The 26,579-nt window shown below is 40.2% G+C and overlaps 2 protein-coding genes across 12 annotated transcripts in view; one reads left to right on the forward strand and one right to left on the reverse strand.

The window, feature by feature from the left end:
• SYCE3 (synaptonemal complex central element protein 3) overlaps positions 1-25,828 on the forward strand; it is a 42,756-nt gene extending 16,928 nt beyond the window's left edge. Inside the window, exons 1-4 of one of the 4 annotated variants that reach the window (XM_084509604.1) lie at positions 22,802-22,892; positions 23,160-23,281; positions 23,415-23,523; positions 24,568-25,828. In XM_084509604.1, the coding sequence (XP_084365730.1) occupies positions 23,415-23,523; positions 24,568-24,737 (279 nt within the window). In that variant the 5' untranslated portion in view covers positions 22,802-22,892; positions 23,160-23,281 and the 3' untranslated portion in view covers positions 24,738-25,828. The other 3 variants (XM_084509601.1, XM_084509603.1, XM_084509602.1) reach the window with 3 other exon arrangements.
• STYK1 (serine/threonine/tyrosine kinase 1) lies at positions 780-22,865 on the reverse strand. 8 transcript variants are annotated; one of them, XM_084509433.1, is made up of 10 exons: positions 22,721-22,865; positions 11,399-11,508; positions 10,308-10,451; positions 9,087-9,335; positions 8,668-8,849; positions 3,693-3,776; positions 3,237-3,445; positions 2,950-2,990; positions 2,583-2,679; positions 780-1,904 (listed from the first exon to the last, which is right to left on the reverse strand). In XM_084509433.1, the coding sequence occupies exons 2-10, from the start codon at positions 11,463-11,465 to the stop codon at positions 1,700-1,702; spliced, it is 1,278 nt and encodes a 425-aa protein (XP_084365559.1). In that variant the 5' UTR covers positions 11,466-11,508; positions 22,721-22,865; the 3' UTR covers positions 780-1,699. The 8 variants fall into 8 exon arrangements, with proteins under 8 accessions (XP_084365559.1, XP_084365562.1, XP_084365558.1 ...); XM_084509436.1 differs by having other exon boundaries at positions 11,399-11,503; positions 22,721-22,847; XM_084509432.1 differs by lacking the exon at positions 22,721-22,865 and adding an exon at positions 22,574-22,714.
• Positions 25,829-26,579: the final 751 nt, after the last annotated feature.

Raw genomic sequence — 26,579 nt, forward strand, 5'->3', positions numbered from 1 at the left:
ATATGTATCAGAAGTATGTGTTTCTGTGGACAAATTCACAAACAGTGCCTTGGCACAGATTTGCTCTCAGATGAAACTAAAGCAGATCTTTTCTTAGAGGCTGTAAGTTGCTCATCATCCTGAATTCCCATGGATTTCCTTGATCAAAGTTTTGATTAAGTATGAGGTTTCATGTAAACCAGAACATTGCTTTTTGTGATGTAACAAGACAGGGAGCTTAAGAACAGTGATGCATTTGTCACATTTATCTCTCCATTTAACAAAGCTCCCTCTGAACAACTGTGCATTATTCATTGGGTCTGCAGCAGTACTATAGATGCTGTTCATGGTTCTGAGATTGTATTACGTATCCGCAATACACACACTTTTTGCTGGCAAAACCTGTGAGAGTATCCTATTCTTGCGTGGAAGGTTTGAGCCAAGCAAATGTTTTTTAATGAATAGTTTATTCACACATGAAAAATAATATCAACTGACTGGTAATTGTGAGTTTAACCTATGTTGACCAGGTAGTGTTAACCCTCTTCTCAAATGAGGGACAGAATAGGATATTATTATACATTTTTAACATGTTTTAGCATTAAAAAAAAAAAAAAAAAGAAAAGAAAAAGGAAAAAAAAAGTTGTTTCAATTCTTCAATTCCTCAAGCTAGAAAGCTAACTGAGCAACTCCTTAATGGAGTTTGCAATATGCCAGTATATAGTGGTGATGTATGTACATGACAAACCAAAGTTCCCTTTATTTCTGGAAGTAAACAGTTTTGTTAAAAGCCTACACCATACAGGGAAAAAACAAACAAACACATTTTATTCATGTTATTTTACATTTAGAAGAGAAGACTTCTATTACAGTGTCTTGGGAGGATTAATAAATTTTAATGGAAAAAAAAGAACCTAAGCTCTTTTGTACAGCTATATATTCTTAGTATATAACCATCCCCATGCTGATGTACTACTAATGGTTGAACATTTCCTGCAGGATGAATACTCCCCTTCAGAAGAGCCATTGATTAGCTTTTTTTCACATAACCTTTTTTCTTCTTCTTCTTCTTTTTTTTTTTTTCTTCCAGACATGAATCCTATATGGTTAAAAAACCTAGTTTTGGCTTTGTAGGATGCTGCAAGTCTTCAGCTTGTTCTGAAATTATCTATTTATTGGACACTTAACATTATCCATTTATAAGACATTTATTGAACACTTAATGGGCAAGAATACAACTAACTTCAATAGGTCCTTGGAGACTGTGTAATTGTAATGGACAGAAAACTACCCATTTACATTACCTACTCAGTCCACTTTTTCTAATAGGACTGTGCCCCATACAATATTCCTCAGGACACTTTCTCTTCTGAATACAACTCAGAAACATATTCTAAATGATGCAGTTTTACAGGACAGCAAGATGAGGATATATTTCCCAAAATATCCTTCAACTGAAATTTGTCCTACCATTTGCTACAGCTTCCTAGATCAACTTTGCTTTCAAATGACCACTATCAAAGTGGTATCAATGAGGTGATTTAATATTATTATTACTAGTAGTTCATTGTTTCAGGTGTGGAGCAGAGATCTGAAATATATCATGTGACTGAAAAACAAAGAGATCCCTCACAACATACACACCTCATTCTGAGCTTGCAAACTGTCTAGAAAGGGCAAATTCAGAGATGACTCCTTTACCAATATGGGAAAGGGTCCTTCAGAGTACAGTGTATTCACTCACTAGGCTATCTATTGCAACACCAGCAACATTAGCATAGAGTTCAGGCACCACTAGCTCAGGCACCTGCAGTACTGCATGGTCATTGCTGGTCTTTACAGCTTTCTGTAGCAACTCAATCAGGTCTGCAGGAGAAGGCCTGTCAGTTGCATTCCACTGCCAGCAGGACTTCATGATGTTGTACCTGTAAGATGAAGAAGAGAGAGGAGCTGGGAATTAAAAGCACCAACACCAAATTTTACTACAGTCAAATCATCTTGTACTTAGAATGTCTAGAAGCTTCCTCTTTTTCTGCTTCATTGAAAGTTCTTTCAGTGAAATTTGCAATCAGATAATAATGTGTGAGGACAAAGGCAGACCTGCAGTTGTTTGCCAGGTTGTCAGTTGTGAGTATGGGAAAAGGGGAAAAGATTACATTTGGCATTACCTTTTGAAACAGTAACTGGTATTCGTATAGATTAAAAAGCCTATGAATATTAAATTAAAAAAAAAAAGTCTTCAAAAGAGGAAGTATGATGCCTCAGATCTCCCCTGTGGATGCTTAGATCATTCTGGAGATTTACAGGAGAATGATTACTCTAGAATAGCTCAGTGCCTTGCATGGAAGCAGTGGAGCAACAAAATTCAAGGGCAGAGAAAGAAACAGGAACAAGAGCAATTTTCAAAAGCAGGTAAGAGAGTTTTTGGCAGCCAGGGTTTCAGTAAGATGTGGCAGGCATGAGAACAAGTCTCCTCAACTATCAGGTTTCTATTTTGTACAGTCTAGGCTTAGAGATCTTTGTTAAGATTCAGTTTTGTGTGTTCCACTTCCATCTATCTCTGCAAATCTCACTTTCAATTATCCATAAAGCAAGTGGCTTACATGGCTTGCTGGCAGCTTGAAGGCTGTTTCATAATGTTCCGTCTCTGCAGGTATGGCAAGATATCAGAAGGTGGTACCTCAGGATATGGTGGAGCACCTGGAAGGGGAAAGGAGTAACAGTAGAAAACCGTGAGATAAAGGTAGCAGATTCTGTGTAAGAATGTCTTCATACCAAAATCCATTCATTTCCTATCACAATTCACACTGAGAGAAAGACTAAAAGCAACTATTGAGACACTGCAAGATGGGAAAAAACAGGATGTATAGTTAAATGCCCCAACTTTGCATTCTTAAATTGAGATTTTCTAACTTGTTAATTTGTTACTTCCTTTTGTATTTTTTTTTAATTATTATTAAATCTTCTTACCTAATGTAATCATTTCATACAGTAGAATTCCAAAAGACCAGCTGCAAGAAAAGAAAACAAAGCAGTGTTAAGTTACCATACTAGCTAGCTAGCAAGCTTAAACATATACAAATGACTAGGCACGACCTGCAGAAATGAGAAGAAAAGGTATGAGATGTAAAGCAGAGCATTGCACTGAGAATAGGTATGCCTTACTGTAAACTTCAGGACATGAAATGATACATGACAAAGTGAAAGAGACAGGTCTGACTGATAGATTAATATATAGTCCAAAAATAAAATCATACATGTCTGCCTTAATGCTAGGGGGTTTCTTCAGGAGCCGCTCTGGTGCTTGCCACTTTACTGGTACCATCCCTGTGACTGAGCTGGCACCTTTTGCATGAGCTTCATAGGCCAGCCCCAAACCACACAGCTTGGCAGTGAAGCTGTTCTGAAGGAGGACATTCCTGGCAGCAATGTCACCATGGAACAATTTCTTCTGTTCAAGGTATGCCTAAAAAGTTAGAAGAGGAAGAGACCTTCATCATTTTAAAAGGAATTCTAATCAACAGAAGTTTTTTTACTGAGCTTGCACCCATCCTCCACAGTGCGGAACAGAGGTGTATGCTTACCAAAACAATGCCAGCATATTTGGCTCAGCTTTAACAAACTACATCCTCACAGCTTAAGCTAAGAAAACTTAAGCCACCATGCAGACTTGTGCAGGAAGCAAAAAATGCAGCAAATGTGAGCAGACTTACCAGAGCTGCTGCAACTTGCTGTCCAACTTCATATACTTGCTTCTCAGTGAGGTCATAGGGGATACCATTCATTGTCATTACATCCTAGGATAAAAGAGCAGATCTTGGATCATAGCTGGAGGGTACTGAAAAACTTCATAAAATCAGAGTCACTTAGCTTGGAAGGGACCTTAAAGTTCATCTAACTCCAACCCCCCTGCCATGGGCAGAGATGCCACCCACTAGATCATGTTGGCCAAGGCCCCATCCAGCCTGGTCTTGAACACCTCCACCGATGGGGCATCCACAACCTCTCTGGGCAGCCTGTGCCAGTGCCTCACTACACTTACAGTGAAGAATTTCCTCCTAATATCTAGTCTAAATCTATCCTCTTTTCATTTAAGACCATTCCCCCTTCTCCTATCATTATCTACCTGAGAAAAGATTCCTTCTCCATCTTTTTTATAAGCCCCCTGTAAGTACTGAAAGCCTCTATGAAGTCTCCCTGGAGCCTTCTCCTCCAGGCTCAATGTTCCCAGCTCTCTCAGCCTTTCTTCATAGGACAGGTGCTCTAGCCCTCTTGTTTCCTTTTAATCTAATAAAATGAGTATTTTACATGTATAATCTTATGCTCCCTCAACTAATTTCATAGATTGATTGTAAATTGACTGAAAGATAGGGGTACAAGGACGGATATATGGTATGCTGGGTAAGATTGGCACACTAGAGACTGATGAGTAAACCGAAGTATAGAGAAGAGATGAATAGGTTAGACAAAAATTGGCAGAATACCAGTAAAGAATGACAAATACATATGAATGAAATATATATGAGTGAATTAAATACTACAAATTAGACTGACAAGTAGAAAAGCATGTCTGTAACATACAAATGAATATCTGGGATGAGACTAACAGTCCATCTCTCTTACTCCCCTGTCTATAACACTAACCCTAGTTGGATACCAAAGTAAGAGAGAGAGAACAATGTAAGCATATGTTGCTTTTCTTGAGTAGTTTTCCACCCCCAACAATTTTTAGTCTAAAGACTTCCCGAGATGGTTATGGTTTCAATATGTTCAGTAAACTTTAACAGGTTATCTTTAGTGAATTTATTCAGTCTTGTCTTGAAACAATATAAAGCTTAAGTATCTGCACTAGCTGATGGAATGGAATTCCATTAGTCAAACCCCTACTTTCTGAAAAATCATATACGCTTGTTTGTTTTGACCATGGCACTTACAAGCTTTATTTGTTACCATCTTGTCTTTCTGCTGAACAAGACAAAGAACAATCCCTCTGAATTTAGTGCCCCTGAGGTGGGAGTATGACAGATTTCTACAATAACATAGCAATGTTTTGTTTCTATTCCTCTCTTACTAATTCACAGAATATCTTGAGTTGGAAGGGATCATCAAGGTCCAAGTCCTGGCTCCACACAGGGCCACCCAAAAATCAAACCATACATCTGGGAGTGTTGAGCAAATGCTTCTTGAACTCTGACAGGCTTGGTACTGTGACCACTTCCCTGGGGAGCCTCTTCCAGTGCAAAACCACTCTTTCAGTGAACAACCTTTCCTGATGTCCAAACTGAACCTCCCGTTACAGCTCCATGCCATCCCCTTGGGTCCTGTCGCTGTCCCCAGGGAGCAGAGCTCAGCGCCTGCCTCTCTGCTCCCCTCGTGAGGGAGCTGCAGGCTGCCATGAGGCCTCCCCCCAGTCTCCTCTTCTCTAGGCTGAACAAACCAAGTGACTTCAGCTGCTCCTCATATGTCTTGCCCTCTGTGGAGTAAAGTAACTAGGAAAATTAAACTAATATTCACATTTTAAAGAAAATGTATAGAATTGAAGAAGCTTTCAGGGTGGAGTGTAGCTGCACTACCTGACCATTCCCTAGGCTTCCAACCATAGATGCTATTGCACTAGGGGAACCTGGTGTGCTGGCTCTAAGGAACAGTGTGGAGCATAGAGCAGAGTGGAGACACCGCGGCTAGGCTCTGTGACAAAATGAGGTCTCGACTGTTCTTGCGCACACTGAGACCGATAAACTGCACATTTGCTACTGAGACAACAACCTGTCATGTTTTTGACAAAATGCTGTGCTCTAGTGAACTTTTGCTCATTATAATATCATTATAATACCAAAACACACTTCCATCCTCAAAGCAACCTGCCTCCAAGGTGCAACCACCCCTCACTGAGCACATGCTCTGAATTTCTCAGAGCCTATACCTTTAAACAAAAGCAAGAAAACTTTACCAGTCATAACCAAGATATGCTTGACTAGAGTCACTCAAGTTCCACCTAAGAGATAGAAAATAATATAAACTGGCTTAAGAGAAAGAGGATGTTAGGGAAGATACCATCAGGAAGGATACCTTCTGACATCAGTCAATGGGCTGAGCTTCTCTTCCCCCCTCCACTGGGACACCGTATTGTAAGATTTGAAGACTTGGTTATACCAGGTATCTCTGCAGAAACTTAGAAATCTCTAGAGTCTTTGTGTTTTTTAACGCGTTAATAGCCAGGCTGTGGATCTGTGTATTTCATGCATGTTAGATTGCTTTTGCAGACAGTGAATTTATCACCAGCAATCCAAAGAACCTGTGTAGCTGTTGCTGTAATAAATTGCACTTAATTGCATTGTTCCTAGCAGTGATAGTTCTCATTGAACGCAGCTAGAGTGAGGGTGTGCTATGTTGTTGGTGAATCCACGACTGTGTTGTGGTTTAACCCAGCTGGCAGCTAAGTACCACACAGCCGTTCACTCACCCTCCCCCCTCCGTCTCTGGGATGGGGAGAGAAATGGGAAAGTGAAGTCTGTGAGCTGAGATAAAGACAGTTTATTAAAACAGGAAAATAATAATAACAATAATGATTATAATAGTATTACTAATAATAATGTGTACGAAACAAGTGATGCACAATGCAATTGCTCACCACCCAATGACCGATGCCCAGCCTAACCCCAAGCAGCCAGCCTCCCCACCCCAGCTAGCCACCCCTATATGTTGTTTAGCATGACCCCAGATGGTATGCAATACCCCTTTGGCCAGTTTGGCTCAGCTGTTTTGGGTCTGTTCCCTCCCAGCTCCTGCTGCACCCCCAGCCTGCCCGCTGGCAGGACCGAGCAAGAAGCTGAAATGTCCTTGGCTTGGTGTAAGCACTGCTCTGCAACAATTAAAACATCGGGGTGTTATCAGCACTCTTCTCATCCTAATCCAAAACATAGCACCCTACCAGCTATTAGGAGGAAAATTAACTCTGTCCTAACTGAAACCAGGACAGACCATGATAGTTCAGTTCCTTGAATCCGACCAGACCCATAATGGTTAATCAGCTATGCCCCTTAATGCAACACCCTCTAGAACCTTCATCATCTTCTTAGCCCTCTTTTGGACACTCTCTAACAATTTTATGTCTTTGTTTTATTGTGGCACCCAAAATTGCACACAGTGCTCGAGGTGAGGCTGCACCAGGCAAAGTACTGTAGGTAACTTCCCTTGATTAGCTAGCAATGTTGTGCTCGATGCACCTCAGGGTACAGTTGGCCTTTTTGGCTGCCAAGGCACACTGTTGACTCATATTCAATTTGCTGTCAAGCAGAAGCCCCAGATCCCTTTCCATGGGGCTGCTCTTCAGCCTCTCATCACACAGTCTGTATGTATAGCCAGGGTTGCCCCTTCCCAGGTGCAGAATCTGGCACCTGCTCTTGTTCAGCTTGATGCAGTTGGTGATTGCCCAGCCCTCTAATTTGTCAGGATCTCTCTGCAAGGCCTCTCCACCCTCAAGGAGTCAGCATCTCCTCCAACTGTAAAGTTCCTTAGTATGTATTTGAGTCCTGCATCCAGACATCAAACCTTTCCTTTACGGAAACAGCACTGTAAGAGGGGTGTGATGTAAAAGGCTTAGACAGCATCATTGATTTTGTTGTCTTGCTTTCTAATTTTCTGAAGTATCAAATAAAAGCATAGGAAACAAATCACAGAAGCAAGGGGTTGCACATCTCCCATTTCTGTCATTCACAAAGCATGCTTAGTGTCTTATTCTAGCTGGACCTCCAGAGCAGCCTCTGGGAAAGTGCTGACATTGCAAAGCATTGCCTGGGTGCTCAGCAACTCCCTTGCACTATTGAAATCACAGAGCATTGCAAGTCTAGACAAGAACTGTCCTAATATTTAGCTTATTTTTTTTGGCTTGTGGTAATATTTTCAAGGGAGTATATGTTTTCATAGAATCAGTCCTATGATTTCACATCTTGTCAGCAATGGGCCATCAGTATGTATGTGAAGCCAAGATTGCTTTTGTGCTTCTGTATTATTTCATTTATGTCTATGCTGAATTTCATCTGTTTCTTTTTATTGGACAGTCATTCTTCTGCAATTGCTCAAGGTCAGCCCCTGCCCTTACTGGCTGTTGTCATTGTCAACCGTCACCACCTCATTCTCATTCACTACCCATTTTCTAAGATATTGACACATATAATGAAAAGCACCAGGTCCTAGCACATTTCCCAGCAGAACTTCATGGGTGACCCCTCTTCACTGTAAGTACTTTTCACTCCTATCCTCTGTTTCTTGTCTTTTCATCAATTAGTTATCATTCAAGCACCTCCTCCCTATTGTCATGAGTACTCTGTTTCTTTAAAAGCTTTTGGAGTGGGACTTCATTTGAAACTTTTGGAAACCCAAGTAGCTGTATCAATTTTCACTCTTTTTTTGAATGCCTGTTTAACTCTTCAAGGAACTCCAATGGCCTGCAAAGTAGGACTTCTACTTACAAAATGTCAACTTCTGCAAACTACAGCACATCTATACAGAAATACACTATTTATAGACCAGCTCAGACTTTTGTAAAACATTATTAGGGGATGAAAATAGTTTAGATTGATATAGATTGGATGCATGGAGAGATGAAAAGAATCTTACGTGATTTACACATAGATATGCACATAAGCAATTTAAGAAGATATGCTGTCATCACTTCTTTTGACTCACCTTCCGACATGTCCATAGAAACGTCAACAGGTCACCAAGAGACACATCTTCCATGATCATATAAAGTGGGAACCGGTCTACACAGCATCCAACTAATTCAGCCAGGTTCTCATGATGGCCAAGATTCTGATGGAATTTAATCCTTCCCAGGAAATCCTTTACTTCCTGGAGACCAGCCAGATCTGAAAGAATCAAAGAAATCCCAGTCTAGCACCACGTGGAGGCAGCAAAGAAAAGGGCAAGTAACTTAAAAATCAACATGACTGCAGTTTTCTTTGGTCCAATCAAAATGCTACTATGACTAGCTATGTTACTGCACACAGCTCTATCTCTCCTAGTAATGACTGCAAAGTTCTGACCAACGTCATGTCTTTGATACACAGATCTGTAACAAAATGCTTTCTGGCCATGTGCCTTACCTTGTAAGGCTTTCAATATGACAGTTGTAGTCTTCCCAGGGTTTCCAGTTTCCAGTTCTGCTCTGTAGATGCTCCCATACCGACCATGTTTTATCACCTGCAAGGTGCCTGGTAAGAGTTTCTCTCGTGGTATCTCCAGTTCTTTCAGAGTCAGGGATGCAGAATTTAGCAGGTTCTCCACAGTTGTTTCACTCATCTGTATATACTGGTTCTTAGGTGAGCTTGATTCTTGCTGGTTCCTGTCATTCACTGACAAAAACAAAAAAATGTGATGCATAAAACCAGAGGGATGAACTTTTGCAGTAGGTGGCAATGCCCCTCCTATTGTCTTCTTTTATGTTCTTTTGATTTTTGCTCCATACTGTTTTTGGAAATCAGGAAGTAATAAAGAAATGTTAGTGTATCGTACTTATCCCAGCCCCAGAGGCATTCAAGATCTTTTATCTCCCACTTGACTTGATAAAAAGGCAGAACAAGTCTGGAGACCCGTACTGTATTTAACTGTACAAACTTTCTTTCTGGGTAAGACACAATTTGTATTTGACTCCCATGTGCTGAAGCCACAGACATTTTCTTTTATTACCAACTACTGTTTGTTACGAGAGAGACACACATAGGGTGCTCCCACAAACAACTTATCTTTGTTTTCAGTTATTTCCTTTAATATAGGCTGAAGATGTTTTTTTCCTGTGCAGAAACAAGAACAGTTCAGAACTGGACTTTCCTTTCCACAGAGCAGCATGTGGTTGTAGTAATGACAACCCTTTTCTCACATTCTCACCACTCCCTATTCTATTTCCTTTCGTCCCCATAAGAAGTGGAATACAGGAGTTTGAAATGAAATTTCTTAAATGACAATATATATAACAAGTTAACTAGGTGTGATCTGCATCCAAAAGACTGCCATACCTCTGTGTAACTCTCCTTGCATGAGCATCCGTGAAGACTCTTACGTAAGCACACTTTACAGATCTCACATGACGTTACCACAGTACGGTATGTTGCTTCAGGTTTGTTGAGAACCATCTGCACTACAAATTCCATTATTGCTACCTCAAGTGGAGTAAATAAGGGTTCCCCAATTTTTATGTTCACTAGATTGCTGGATACCACTCAGGCTCTTCAGAAACAGTATTGCCTAACAGCTCAAGCAATGAGGAAATGGATTGACTTAGGACCACTGAAACCAACACGCTTTCCTCTGAAAACTATGATGGTTACCTTGTTGTTCAGATGCTGAAGATCCCTCCCTCTTTGTTCGCAAGCCTCGACAATGGAGCCAAAGGATCACGGTTAGCAGGATGACAAAAAAACCCACAAGGAGAGCTGGGACAACAATCACTTCGGTCTGATATTCACGCACAACTACAAGCAGACAAAGAAAATGGGAAGCCAAGGCATAAACATCACTGTTTTGAAAAGGACTGTGTGCAGCATTACCTGATATGCACAAATTATGTATTACATAGCAGTAATGAATCATTTCAGTAAACTTCAACCCTAAAGGTGTGTGGGGGTGTTCACCCTCTGCTCCTTGGAATAACAACTGAACACTTTTAGTGCTGCAACCCTATTCCTCAAAGGTGTTGAATATTTAAAACCTCATGAAGCCTCAGGACTCCTGCACCTCAGGTCACTTATTTAGATGCCTTAATACAGAGGTGAGGAACTGTAACCGTGAGTGTAAGTATCCCACCAGTGAAATATAGTTGGCCCTGGCAAAGGGATAGAAGGGATATGGGAAGGGCTGGACATTGCTGTGCTATCACAAATCTAAATATCAGTGCTATACAGGTTCAACTACTTCCATTGAAACTATAGGGAGCATTTTAAAGAAAAAAGGGTGGGATCACCTGGTTTAGAATTTGACCCAAAAACACTATAATTAACAAGGATGTTGCAGGTAATTGACTCTCTTGATTTGGGGGTGGTGCTATTTTTGCACTGGGGCAAGGCACCATTTCAGTTTCCAAAGATGACACGAAGTGATGAAATCAAAATCTCACAAAATTGGTCCTTAGAAAAACAGCAGAGAATCTAATTGACTATGTCATGACATCTTAATCTCACCTTTATGATTCATTCAACGTAGAAATACTCTAAGCTAAAATTATGTGAGATGAATCCCACCATAAAGGCTGGAATCCCCACAGAAGTTTCCACCTTGAGACAATGCAGGGAAAGGTCAGTCAAATCCTTCTGTTTGGGCTGGGATGCAAGTGGAGGAGGGGAAAGAGCTTGGTCCCCTTTTAGCAAAGCTGGCCAGCAAAGCTCAGCATATGAAAGATGCTAAAGGAATCTGTGAATCTTACCACAGAGCTTGTCATTGCTGTTGCATTCCAGTAGCATGCGTGTGAATCTTTTCACATCCCCTGCCATGTTCAATCACAAGCAAGCGAATCTCCAGCCTCTGTTGTCTGCACTGACATGAAGAATATTAATGAGATTTGTTAGGAGGAAGGATGATTTAGGAAACAATTAGTGAAAAGAATATTGAGATTTCCACCCCTTAAATTCAGTAGTAGTGTGAAGAAACAGCACAGGGACTTCAAGGCTTGGAGAATGACACGGGATATCCACTATCAAATCCCATGAACTGGAGACTGCACAATCAATGAGAATTTAAGATTACTTTTTTTCTGCAGTGCTACACAAACAATTGGGTACCCATAGGTCTAAAGGTTGTCATATGCACAAACATTCATAGTCACTAATTCAATCATATTTAAAGAGCCTAGCATTTCTTAGATCCCAGATTTACTTAGTTTTTTATCTTCTGGTCCATAATAAACGAACAAATCAGAAGCATGAATACAGAATGTCTGCCATGCTTGACTAGAGTTCTTTTCACAACTCATATTATTGCCAAAGGTTAAGACTTAGCTTCACAAACAGTATCAGCTAGAATGTTTTATAGACATTGGGACTTTTTTTCCTGGAAGCACTTATTTATTTATTTTTTGGCTATGGGTTTAAGGCAGTTAATTGCAACAACAAATGCTAATAGTAATATGGAATTCTTATTTATACTAACGTGGCTTTATGGAACTTGTTGATAGATAAAACATTAAAGAGTTTGTTCTCATGCTTAAAATTAAGGGTTGAATTTATGCTTAATCAGCTGTAAAAAAGATGCAGTGGAAAGAGGAAAACGGAGTATATCTGCTTTTTAAGATATTGAAAAAAGTCTACTTCGTTTTTTATTTCCTTTGATTCTTAATATGTCAGCAAATCCACCTGCTTTCAGGGTGTGGCTACAAAAATATCAACGATACAGAAATAACTCCAAGCTTTTCAGGTAAACTCTGAAAACAAGCAGACAAAGTCAAACAACCTCGGCTATAACACATGAGCATACTTACACACAAATACACAGGCATCACCCTGAGAGGAACATTCCTAGCTTCTTTCATTCTCAAACAAATACACAGATACAAAAGACAAGTAGGAACAGACATGATGTCATCACAGAACAACTGACTTTAGGAACAATTAGCAAGCAATCATGTTGAATAATCTAAATCACAAACAGTCCAAGCTCTATTTTACCACTAGTCAATAGCTTTGCTTTATGCAGATGCTCATTAGAAATGCATGCTTATATTTAAACAAGGTGCATGCACAGGCTCACATAAGCACAGGTATACCAGCTGTTACTTATGCAGAAACATGTTCATACGGTCACGAAGATCCATGAAAAAAAGCTTTGATGCAGCAACCATGTATATACTGCTCCCGTTTCTGTAAAAAAGGTTCCTACCTACCTTAGGTACTTGCCATTAGCAATGTCAGTGGGCGGCACATGCATTTTCTAACCATACCCAGGCAGAACTATGTAATCCAGAAATAAAATCACTGGCGCATTAATTGCACTGGCACTCCCACTGGTTGCTACTGTTTACAGAGACGCATTGGTGTTACCAATGTAAAAGTCAGAGTAGACAAGTCCATTCACACTCTATCCTCTTCCAAAACTCAGAGAAGTAGAAAAAGAAGCTGCACTTAGTGATATAATTCTGAAAAGGTTTTCAGTGCTACTTTCCAGGCCAAGAACAAATGAATTCTTGTACTTAGCTCTGCGGCTTGCTGGTCAAACATTAACAACATGGCAGTTCCTGCATTTCCATCCTGAGTTAGCATTCTTGTGGACTGTTCTGCTAACTCAGAAATACACAGATCTCATCTCACATATCTAATCTTCTTATATATTTAATAAACATTTTTTACAGTATACCTGTAAGGCACCCATTGAGGTTATGTGGAACCAACATTTTTAAATTTACAGGTGCATTGTCACCACAGAGCAGAAAGCATACAGACAGTGCTCAAATATTTACTTTAATATATGAAGTCAGTTTTCCAGCATAAAGCAAGGATACAGGGAACGAAAATATGTTAAGAGGTCCAAAACCTATACCTTATTGGAATTGTATTTTTCCTTGTCTGTCTTATGTTGTGCCAAGACTATGTTGTTTCAATCATGAGCACCTGGAAAACTTATCCTGCATAATTTCAATTTAGAATTTGTATTGGACAATTTGTGCAATCACAAGTAAATATCAGTTTAGTTATTCCACTGTTGTTTTTTTTTAGTACTCTTTTGCATATACTAAAATCTACTACCTGGAACTCTTGGATCGTCATTTCTCTTCATTGCTTACTTCTAAAAATACATTTGCTTCTCCTTGCCTGAGCCTATCTAGACTTTCAGGTTATTCTGATTTCCTTCTCCTTCTGCTTGTTTCAACAAACTTGTTGTTTTTGTTTTTTACACAAATCCTTGAATTTCCTTTTTTTTTCCTACCACAAGCATTTTTTTTTTCCACCAGATCTGATGTGCCGTTGTGCTTGTACACCTTATACAAGAAAACTAATTGGTAATGAAATATAAAAATAAAACATGGTAGGTAACAACCACAGTACCAGGCCACTCTTCCTTCAGAATGCCAAAGATCAAGGTAACAGCGATATGTTTCTGTGCAGTTTCAGGCTCTCAAGACTTCCTGAAAGACACCTTCCCCTTGATACATTGACCAGAATGCAGATTAGCTTTTCTCAACAAAGCTCCTCAACACAAGGAACTGAATGGAAGCAACAAGAGGCTGTGAAGTTCTCGGTAAACAAGTTTTGAAAAGGCACCTGTTTCCCTGATAAGGGCTCAGAAAGAGGGGACAGGAGTTTTACTGAAAAGATCTGATGAAACATGGGAGCTTTTGCTGTGGCAAAAGGAAATACAGCTTTGCTAGCGCCTGTAAGAGTAATGCTCAATGTATTACAAACCACGTTCAGATACAACATGGCTCCATGTGAACCCTAACAACAACAATCAAGCCTTTCTTCAGCCAATACTTGAATCCAAAACCCCACATCCAAGATAAATATATAATCAAGACTGTGGTAGCTAGACATAGCAAAAGTAGCTGCCCTTAGACCTTAGGCACGGTACTTTCCTACCATTTTTGTGTGTGGTACTACTTCACCAAGCAATTTAACAAGTGCCAACACAGGCTCAAGGAAGTGGCAAGAGCATACATCCAGAAGCAGGAACAGGGAAAAGGGATCTTCCACTACCCAGAATATTGAATGGCTATTTTGTCTAAAGCTGTATCATGACACCATTCCCTGGGTCAGCACCAAGCCACAGGCACTGTATGCCAACATAAGCCCTGCTACAAATTTTTCCATTCCCTGTCATTCATTCCCATGTTCATGCTGTCCCTCTAGTGCTAGCACAAGCATTTACAGGGCAATGTGGTAAAATGAATTGAGCAGGTGATTGCCCTAAAATAAATAATCTTCCCTTGCATTTTTCATCAGGCTCAATTTACGCTTATTTAAGTGCCAGCACCTAAAAGTCAAGAAGCCTAAGAGACAGACATTGCTGTGAAGACTGAGAAGTAACAAAAACATAAAGTCTTATATGTCAATGGAATATATGGGAATAACTGGCTTGAGAACTGTGCACACAAACTGGCTGACACATTCAGGAAAATAAGATGCTGCATGTACTCATGATACACAGTTTGCCAGTGAATGTATCTGACTTGCAACATCAGTTCCCATTGTTGAAACAAATCCATGTGTACTGATTAGCTATTCTGGCTAAAGGAACAGGTGATTAAATTAATTAAATATGATAAAATTAAAGGCTAAGATTAATTCAGATCTTCATTAAAACTTTTAAACTGTGCTATGAGCTGATGTGGAAGTTAACATTTCATCAGACTTCCTGACTTGCATAATTGCACACCACTTTATTATCAGAATATGCTTCCAAATGTTTTTCTTGCGCTCATCACAAGGACCAACTGTAATATGACTGCAGGTAGGTAAGGAACAGCTGAGTAATTATTCTCCTCAATCTAGCATACTAAATAGCCTGACTGATAAAAGACAAAATAAATCCTTTATCCATAATGCCTCCTATTTTATTCCTTGCAGCAGCAGATCTATACTCAAGCTTTTCCAGTTCTGTACTGCTTTTATTATTTTCTTTCTGTTTTATATGACCTTTGAACATTGCTACCAGTCAAGGCTATGACAGACATTATGTGTGCAAGCACGCAACTCAGGTCATGCAGCTGGAAAGGAAGGGAGCTACTAGGAACCAAAATGGCAGTGAAAGCACAGTGTCTGGGCTCCAGATAGCCAGACAGCTGTGCACACTGAATGTGAGAGAGGGAGAAGAGAAATACCACAGAAAAGCAAGCAGAGAAATAGAGACTTCTTCCCAGCAGCGTCCACCATTTTACATAAAAGTAGTATCCAAAACAAATAAAAAACAGCTCCCACGGGTCTCAAACTGAACAACGTGATGCCTTTCACGTCTACAAAAAGCTATGCACCTGTTAGCCTGCATGTCCTGTCCCTTCTGCCTTCAGAAGACTTTAGTGACTTTTCCAACAGCCAGGCAGATCATGACGTTTTTGCAAGGCTTCCCTGACCCACTGAGCCATCTCACCATAAGGCACCTCTGAGCTACTTAATCTGAGCAGCATCTCCTGCCGTGTAGAATGGGAAATTCTGACTGGTCAGTACAGGTCATAACATACCAGAGCCACCTCACTTCTGTCCCAAACAGGGATTACTGATAATGCCCTGTGGCTTGCTGCACTCGCTGTCATAATTTCTCAGCTATAAAGATTGGTATTCTAACTCACTTTTGCATCAGGTGGCAGCTGTAACACTCTATAAAAAAACAAAGTATTTCAAAAAATCCCATACAGTGACTCAAGATTTTCTCTTGGTCCAAAATTAGAAGCAATACCTGAACATCAAATCTAGGCTAGCTGCTACTGAAGTATTTTAAGGAGTTACAGAAAATCAGGATGACTACTTCTGAAGAGATATACCATTGGAAAAAAAAAAAAAAAAAAAAAAAAAAAAGCAAATAACAAGGTTCATGCTACTACCTAGGCAGGTGGATCACTTAGGGCAAACCTGGCTCCTTTTCAAGGGAGCATAAAAAACAGGCGAAGTCAGCAGTCATCACTGCACTGAAAAGTATGAGCGAAGAGGACTCTGCACTGTTGTGCTTTTATCCTAAGGAGATCAGTCCAAACCGGCACCATGTCATTGGAGATATGCAAGATCTTATGGTGCTAAGTTTTGCTTAAACTCAGATCATCTCACAAAAAAAATGAATTTATTTGTACATCATGAGGAAGTCCTGAGCAGAGAAGTGTGAAACAGTACAGAAACTAAATGGTGATTAAGACAAAAATATTTTTTCTAATACAGATAAGCCCTCATATAGTTTCTGAAATACTAACATACATTTTAATCACACTCCCCTTTATTAAGGCCACAAAAAATATTCCTCATAGGTAGCCTGCAAAATAAAAGATAAAATAAAATAATAATAATAATAATAATAAAGTAACAAATACATTAACCTGAAGCCATTAGTGAGAAAGAATATGAAACGCCTAGAGGCCAGGTTCGCAAACATACATTTACCCATGACCTTCCTTTTTGTAGTTCCAAAATCACAGGCTACTTTTGAAAGCACTGCAAGCACTAAGCCTGTACCCAAACCCTAGTACAAACCTAATACAGATATTGTGAAATATTGTGACAGAAAAAGCCATACCAGGGCATTAGAAGAGTTGAGAGTTTTTCAAAGGATCAATGCACATGTAGTTCTTGTTGTAAAAAACCACTGCATGATAAAAATACTGCATATCATGTTGCTGCATAATGGCTTAAGAAACGATGTGAACCTGCTTTCATAGACACACAGCCATATGGAAATTTAGCTGAAGTTGTGCACATAACTTTAGCTTCACAAGTCCTTAACTTTTGGCTGTTTGTTGGTGCATTTAATGTAGATTGTCTTTATGCTTAAGTAGCTTATGTGTGTGCACACATAGATGGAAACAAGTAAATACACAGAAAAAAGCTAGATACCTGCACCACGTAGAATTATTTAATTTCCTTACAATAAAGCAGTAGTGACAAATCAAATGCTAATCAATTCTGAATCCACACCTAGGCACATATTACTTAACTGAGCACTGAGCATATTTACATTCACGGGCACTGCATTGCCTTGCATTATTTCAGTGAATTGAAACTAATTTTAAACAGTACTTATTTTCTTTCTTATTTTCTCCCTGTTTAAAATGTGACTAGAAGTTATTTCATTATTTCATCAACCTGTGTGTAGAGGGTATCACCCTATTTTCTCAAACCCCAATACCATTATGACAAGATTTTATCACAGAGATGTATAAGTAACTTCTGTACAAGCAGTAAGAACACACTCAGATGTACATAGATGTATAAATTTTACAGTGCAGTTATATCCTAGTTCATGTCACATTTATGTTAATAGAAGTCTTTTCAAATGTTTAAATATTCATCAGCTAGTCTTCTAGCAGCATTTTCTCTCACTTACCTCAATCACACCATTTCTCTTGCCCTGCAGAACTCTTTTCCTGGAACCCACCTGCTGCCAGCTCCCTGTTTGTCTGAAGCCACTCCTGATAATGCTGATGGTTACCTCGTGCAGCTGTAATTCTTATGACTAAGTTCCTCCTCACTGATTTGCCTGCCCCTGACCTGCCCAGCTGCAGTTCTTTACTCCTCGAGGTTCTCTCGGCTGTCTCCCCAGGGGTATCGTAGGAGCCTAAGTCCAACACGCAAGCTGACAGGTAGGCACACACTCGTAAAACGGGTCTGCCTGGCTTGCACACACCAGCTGCTCACCCACTGATGACAGACACAGGCAAGGCAAAGACTCCTTGGGCGGGGACCTTCGAGCATAATTGGAAAGGCAGGCAAGCGCCCATCAAGAGGGACGGGATAACATAACAAACGGAAACTGCACACTTCAGATTAATGGTTCATCTTTAGAAATAAAATGGGTTCTCAGAACACAACATTTGGACAACCCCCCTAAAAAAACTCCAGATGCTGAAAAAGCTTTCTATCAGGAACACAACCCGGTAGAGAACATGCAACTGAACAAAGGGAAAAAAGATTAATAATACCCAAACAGATAGCTGCAATGCAAGGTTTTTTCACATTCAGACTTGCTCCTTGTATCCCTCTTGCTCAGGCTGCCCATGCATTCTGCCAGCATTTTCCATCTCTGCTGTTCAGCTCTTCCCTTTCCCTTTCCTCTCGGTAGCCCAGCTTGGAGCTTCCCACACAGCCCTGACAATGACTCGCACTTACAAAGCCCCTTCAAAATCTATCCTAACCTCTCCAATAAGTCCTGTTAATATTCTAGAACACACCCTGCAATCTCATCTTGTTACCATGCCCTTGAAGTCACTGTTCAGCTCTGTCAGTGCCCTCAGTCCTGAGCAGCCATGGGGTATACTCTTCATTATATTTCAGTTCCTTAGCATTTCTGCCCTGGGGACTTCCTTCCCAACCAATCAGTGTATTTGAGTCCCAGCTGCTGGGCTGTAGGCTCCCCCTGTCAGCTCATAGACTGCCCTCAGCTATCACCGAAACATCTTGTGTTTCACCAAAACATCTTGTGTTTCAGATTCCTGACTCCTGATTATATGAGCCTGTAGAAGATTATTTGCTTACCTATTTCACACAAGTGGGAGGCAGTTGTATTACAAGAGGAAACAACATGAGACCTACCACTGAGAGACAAAGTTCAGTGCACAGTCATGACGCTCTACTGGTGGCTTTGGATAGGTAAAAATCATATGATCTCTGACAACTGTTTGAGCAGATCTGATTTATTCCTATTAACACTTTGGTGCTGTATAAATTAGTTTTGGGAAGTTTTTAGCTGTGGTAGAGGCAATAGCTTTAGATAGGGAAACACAGTAGTTAATCTATCCATAGGAGCAACTGCATATCAATGTATCTGTACAGCAGTACCTCTCAAACTTCTCTCTGGGATTATCGTTCCACCTGGCATTTACTTTCTAGGTGTAAAGAATGGTTAAACTCAGGAGTGGATCTCTTTATGGCTTGATCTCTACAGAGCCTGGCAGAAGCAAGCAAAATAATATTAGTGAAATAGTCACATAATGTGGACTTCTGTACCCCGAGAAATCAGCAGAAATCCTCTAGACTGAAAATTTTCTCGAGTTACAAAGATCACTACAGCTGCAGACCATAGGCTGAGGCTCTGTTTTCTATTTTCCTCCTGTTCTGGTGCTACCTTGCATTGACTGTCAGCAGTATTTTCTCTGTGAAGAAGTAAAAGATCTGAGGATCTATACCTCACTCCTCATTAAGAAGCAGATAAATTGCAAAGAATAGTACCTCATTTAAATGTGCTCTCTACTGAGATGTGTTGCTTTCCAGAGGCACTTTCCCTAAGGGCAGCTGGGGGAACCTATTCAAATATACTGTTTAAGAATATAATAAGTGATAGTCTTTCTCATTTTGATCCTTGTTCCACAGTTTCTACAGCCCCCACCTGTAGAAATAAAGAGTAGGAAAGGCATGGGGTTAATATTCAAGGTATGCATATGCAAAAGTAGCAACCCCTGTTGCTTTTAGTTTCCCCAGTCAATCTTTCTGCTGTGATGCCAGTCAGACTGGTTGGAGAAGATGTTTTAACAGTTCAGAGTTCAGACTTCAAACTATAGTCTTCCTCACAGATCCATAACCCCCTCCCCCTGTTTGGGTAAGGGACAGCAGTCGTTTATTGTCCTGTGAAAAGCAAACTTCTGCTACAAGTCTTCTATTGTGTGCACAGCCACAAAGAAAACATTGCCTGTTTAAATGTCCTTCTGTTTTTTTCCTTATGCAATTTTTTCCTTATGTATGACTAGGTGCACTGAAAGGTGATGGACTGTCAGTCTTGCTAACAAAAACGTCCTCTTTACCACACACAGCAACCATCCAAACTACACACAACTGCTAAGTAACCTCAACAACATGCTTCTGAGACTGAGTGGCAATGCAGCCACAAACCATTCAGTCTTTGTCCTATGTGATGAGACTGTTCAGCAGGCTGCTACTTTTCTAGTTTAACTTCCAGAAAGTCAGCAAACTCCAAGAAACTGTCACTGGTCCAGAAAGTAAGCTTCATATGAAAGGATCCTCTTGTTTAATCTTACTGTGGTATCCACATTTTTTTCTGCAGTAATTTAGAGGCAGTAAGTTTTCTGATGTTTACTTTCACATCCTACTGTAAGATTTGAAAACCATGCCCATAGATGATGGATAATGACTGATCTTTTGGTCAGAAGAACCCCACAGAGGTTGAAAGGCTTAGTACCTCTTCCTTTGGTTCCACAAGCTAGCCATTTGTCCCTGAGCAGGGCAAGAATCAGAAGAGATGATCTAGAAGTGAAAGAAACATTCCCATCATTATCCCAAGTCACTTCTGCCTCAGGAGCTCTGCCTCTCATGACAACAAGATATTCTGACTTGAGAACAATTCATTTGCCTTGATTTTTCTTGAAAATGGTATCTCTACTGTGATTTTCAATTCATCCCTACTGCTTTTGTTATTAAAAATTTCCATAAGAATGAAGACTAGGAGGAGCTGCATTACATGAAGAGAAATGAGGAGAAAAAAAGAGCTCTTCCATATAAAAACTAAATGATCAAAAGATTAATTCTCATCAGCCAGTTGAAGGTCCAGTAATTTGCCAGCACTTCCACTATTTAAGGTGAGGCACAACTAATAGTAATCTTTTCCACCCACTTTCCAGCCAAACTAGACTGTACCTTTCCCAACTCTCTTCCTGAATCTAAATGGAAATTTCCTTTGCAGTTTTACAGTCTCTGCCTTGGCGGTCAGCCCTCCCTACTCAAACCAGATGCTCAGGAAAGATCCTGAAGGATGGTTAGATGCTCGAAGTACCTAAGCTCAGTAGGTTATGGTAGAGTTTTCCCCTTTGGCTTCTTTGGCAGATTTTCCAGGCCCAGAGGCTTGGATTCATTTGACAGAGATGAAAAACAAAGTTAGGAGTATGGCTGCCACAGACTCTCTGTTATAGTTAGCACAAGGTCATAGGCAGTTCTGTAAGCAGTTCAAGCACTAAAATCCTCTCTCCCTACATGACAGGTATAAAGGGTAGCCCAGCTCCTAATTCACATCTTTGTCAAATGACAGAAGTTAGATAACATGCGTCTGAGCTAGATTCTCTTGTTTTCTTCTTCAAATAAATAATTTCCCAGAGTGAGAGCTCACTGGGATCCTCAAATCAGTAGTCATCAATTGACAAACTGTTAGATTGGAAGTTAGGTGCAGCACATACAGCTTTGTGTGGTTTCTTGCTGCTCCTGACCTTAGCAACTAACACCCTGAGCACAATAGGCATGCACATTCTTCAGTTACTTTTACCTTTTCTCTTTCAGCTTCTTATGTTCTTTCTGCTAAATATACACATTTTCCTCCTAAGTTCATTTTTTTTTGCCACTGCATTTTTACATTGTTCACATTTCCAAGTGAGAACACAACAGCTCCTCTTGGCTAAACTTGGAAGCTGTTGAACAGAAGTGCAATAGCCTAAACACCCAGTCTAAGTATTGAATAAATTGCGTCACTTCACACAAAAAGAAACAGAGAAGCTGGCTCTTCCCTGGCAAGGATGCCAACAGAGACCTCACAAGAACTAAAGAGTATGTATATCACAGAAGTTCACGTAATGTAACACTGTTCCATAAAAGTATGTTTGTTTCCATTTAACAACACATTTTTTGACCTGTAATTCACCCTCTACCACATCGCTGTGTCCTAAAGGACAGGCAAGAATGACAAATAAACCAAGGCACGTTGAAAACATACTGTTCCCGTCTGCCAGTGCCACGGGAAATGGATTTCAGCCCATTTAGTATTATGCACCAGCAAGGTACCTAAGGCACGCAAACTACTGGAATTGCGTGCACACATTAATTATTATACAAACAGAGGATGCTTGCTGCCCAGATTTTCACGGAGCGAGGAAGCAGTACATGGGAAAGCAGCGCCGGACAAACACACAGGTGCACAGCCCCCGGGAGCTGAGGTTACCCAACACCGAAACGCCGGGGCAGCAGGGAAGGGGGGTTACCTCCTGCCTTCCGGCCTCCGGGGAAGGCCAACTACGGTTGGCGTCCGCTGTGGCAGGAGGGGAGGCGGCCGGGACGCCCCGCGACAGCCGCCCACCCCCCCCAAAAAAAAGCCGTGTCCTTCCCCGCCCCTTCCCACGGCAGCCTACCTCGCCGCCGCCGCAGCGCTCGCTTCCGCGAACCACAACATTTACCGGGGTGGCTCAGCCCGCGGGCGCCGCAGCCGCGGGCGGGCGGGGAGGACGGCACGGCATTTTCTTGTGTCCCGTTGCCGCCCGCCCCTGTCGCACGCGGGCCCCGTGGCGGCGGGGAGCGGGGAGGGTGAGGGCGAGGCGGGGCCGGCGGCTCCGTGAGGGGCTGCGGCGGGCCCCGAGCCGTGGGACAGGGCCGTGGCTGCAGGGTGGCACGGCACGGGGCGGTTTGGGGCCAAACCGCGGGGTTTTGGGCAGCTGGTAAAGGCGGGGGTGCGCTGAGAGCCCTCAGCGTCCCCGTGAGGCCGGGCGTGCCGTTAAAACGCTGCGAGTGTAACAGGAAAATAGATAACGTTTTCTAATGATCTCTTTGACACGGTAATCTTTGTCATTACAGATACCAAAATATTTACCTCACACAAATACAGCATATTTCAGTGTAATTCTTTCTGCTTAAACTGATTTTGAAATGGATTGAAGGAAGCATGCCACATACAGTTGGTAACCAGTAACTTCCAGGTCAGGTTCTTAATGGCTTGACATGTAAACGGAGAAACTTACACACTTTTTTTTATTAATCTGTATTCCAATATTGTCAAAATCAACTCACCTCAAAGTAAAATAAAGTATGAAATACTTGCTTTCCTTGCAGATGGCCAGATCAGAACCTCAGGACAGAAATTATGATAATATGGTAAAGATGGTAGAGGACCTGAACAGAGAGCTAGAGAAACTTCTGGAGGAAATGGAAAAAATGACAGGTAAAGGTCTTTAGTAAGAACAGTGTGGATTTGTCTACTAGAGTGAAGACACTGGAGATTTATTGATTATTTACATTTATTGCTGTGAACTTCCTTGTGTGATAGAAATGTAGTTGGAAAAAAAATTGCCATCAGCAAATGCCCTAACGTTCTTAACTGAGAGAAAAAGAGTGCAAATAATCTAATCGGGCGTTAACACTAAGATGATGCTTAGTTCAGAGTGGTGGCTGAAAGCAAAAATAATATTAAGGCATTTAATTTACAAAGATTAAAACATAAATAAAAACATAAAATTAAAATTTAATTTTGCAAAATGGTGGAGTACACAGTAACTCTTCAGTCAATCCATGACAATTACCCTGTTGGAAGACTCTTTACAAATTTAATCTTATGTATGGAGAAGACTACATATTCCTCTTCATATTCTGCAACAATTCTATCAGAAACTGTACAACTAACACAAGTGGATGGAAATTGATAATTAGATTATATGTAATTAATGATGATTTAGGAATGTTGTTGAGAAAACTACAGTCAATTTATGGTAAAACAAAAAGGAAAGAATGAAATTTAAGAACTGATCTCATTAGTTAGGTTGTTCTTAATTGTTTTTCCATCTCCATGCTGTGATCTTTGGCTTTTCTTTTCCTCACCTCACATAAGCCTCCTGTTACTGCTCTGGAGCTAGAATTCTTGGGTTTCATTCATTCATATTAAAAAAGTTGATTACACCTTCTTTAATTACCCATTTTGTTGTAAACGTTAGGTAAAATGTCCATTTCCTTTTTGTACTTTACATCGGTATGCTTCCATTCTGAAGTATTTTGAGACATTTATAAAAAAGTAACACCAAACATATATATATTTTTTAATTTTGAGCATTACTGTGAGCAGCTTCTGCTATTTTATTATAGGCCTTCTCTGACATAAGGTCTGATCTAATAATAATTAACGTCCTTTATTCTTTTATTGAATCAGCCACTGCATTATTATTATTTTTTTTTTTTGAAAATTCCTGTCTTGGTAATATCTTTTGGTTTAAAGTGCAGGCAACCTGGATGGCATATGACATGGTAGTAATGCGTACCAACCCAGACCTGGCCAATTCCATGAGGCGTCTGGAAGATGCCTTCCTGAGTTGCAAAGAAGAGATGGAGAAAAAATGGCAAGAGGTGCTAAGGGAATCTAAAGGTGAAGAGCAAAAAAAGGAATAAATTAGTCATGCTGTCAGAGCTACATCCCTTGGAAAATCTCTCCAGTCTTTTTGTTTTCCAGCCATAGAGGTTTCACAAACACCATGGAAAATGGATTGCCATTCATTTTACTAAGAAATACTTATGCGTATACATTTATGGAAATATTTTGATGATTATACATACATGTATTAATATTGTTGAATATACAAGGTAACAAGGTGTCTATTTTTATTACATTCATCAGTCATCCTTGTAGTGTGTGTGTGCATATACAAATTCCTGGAAGACCACTCTCACTTCATAGTCAATATGTACACATGGAATAGTTTTACCTCTGAACAAATGTGTTGGGGTGAGAGTGTGTGTACAATGGAAAACTGCATTGCACCAGCATATGCCTATCAAGGAAAATTGAAGAATTATTTTGATGTGGGATTGCCTACTAGGTGTTCAGTGACAGAATTTTATTATTAGATAGCTCACCTGTAGTGTTTTCATTTTGTTTCCTTGGATTTTTAACCATTTATTTGGACTGGTTATCCTAGAAAGATCATTTCTTTCAAACTTTCTGAAGGTAATGTCTTATTTCAGAAAAACTTGTTTATAATTATAGACTGTAGTTTGTGTGTGAGGTTGCTGCAAACACCAGATTAACATTATTACAAAACATGCTTTTCTCCATATGTTCCTACTGTGGGATATTAAAAAGGAATAGAAAAAAAAGAAATTTATTTTCTTGTCAAGGTGTGGATTAAGAGCATCACCTCGTGGCTTGTAGTTACTGCATAAATGAGTATCTTACCTGAGCTGGAAGTCAGCGTAAGCTTTGAGAAGTAGTTTCTCTTTCATTAAAATGCAGTTTAGCAATGCTAGCTGGCATTTTTAGAGGCATAAATGGTAAAGAATATGAAGTTAGAACTATATTCTTGACTTTTGCTCCAGCAGATAGGTCTTCATTCCTGCTGAGGTAGGGCTAAATGGCATAACAGCATGATGAATCTTGTGCTTTGATTAATCCTTGGAACATTTCATGGCATGTTGTTACTTTGGTACCTCTGACAGTGTTATCTTTGTTCTTTAATGCTGCATTAAAAAACTTTTTTTCCCAAGAGGCATTGCCTTTAACAATTTGTGCAGAAACTTACCAATTTTTGTGTGACATTTTGGCTATCAAGTGCTAAGTGTAGATTGACTAGGTTTCTAGAAAGCTCAATTTTCATTTAGATACTTAAGTGGCCAGTGTTTAAAAGAAAACAAAAAGCAAAAACAAAGGCAATAAAACTTTTTTTTAAAATCCAGCAGTCCTATTGAGAGAATGGTGCTCAAAACCAACTCTTCTGAAACAAAAACCAAAGCATGGCTTTTATTCATTAAAAAGTCCTCTGTGACGTTCAGTGATGATATACCTGTAGCCCTCTCCTGACCTACTGTTATGCAATGATATATGATTTTTTTCCTAGCCCTGAGGTCTCATCATTTTACAACTTGACCAGTCTTGGATTTTTTTTTCTCTGTATAACCATGGAGGTAGGCATTATAGCAACAGAAAGTATGAAGTACGCCTTAGACTTCTCACCATGAAGCAGATAAATTATAGCACACCAATGCAGTCTCAAAGACAGATGCTCATGCTGAGGGGTTTAGCACAATATGAATTCCTCTGTGAATGAACTGAGTTAAAGGGCAGGTATTGTGAATACCTGTGAAAACACATTGTCTATGTTATCCTTTTTCTTACTCTTGAAAGTTCTTAAACTTGTAACCATATGCCCAACAAGTGCTTAACTATGATGAGTGGTAGGGACAAAAATTAGGAAGAGAACCAAAAGGTTGCAGGCAGGGACTATAGCACATAGCAAA

This window comes from Aythya ferina (assembly GCF_964211825.1).
Source record: "Aythya ferina genome assembly, chromosome: 1".
In the NCBI taxonomy this organism is placed as follows: Eukaryota; Metazoa; Chordata; class Aves; order Anseriformes; family Anatidae; genus Aythya; species Aythya ferina.

What these genes read in the sequence shown, in the direction of transcription:
- STYK1 (XM_084509433.1), bottom strand. Translation starts at nt 11,465, where the DNA reads ATGGCAGGGGATGTGAAAAGATTCACACGCATGCTACTGGAATGCAAC. An exon ending in TTCAGCATCTGAACAACAAG is followed by an intron (nt 9,336 to 10,307) that starts GTAACCATCATA and finishes TGTTTTTGTCAG; the next exon opens with TGAATGACAGGAACCAGCAA. An exon ending in CATATTGAAAGCCTTACAAG is followed by an intron (nt 8,850 to 9,086) that starts GTAAGGCACATG and finishes TGATTCTTTCAG; the next exon opens with ATCTGGCTGGTCTCCAGGAA.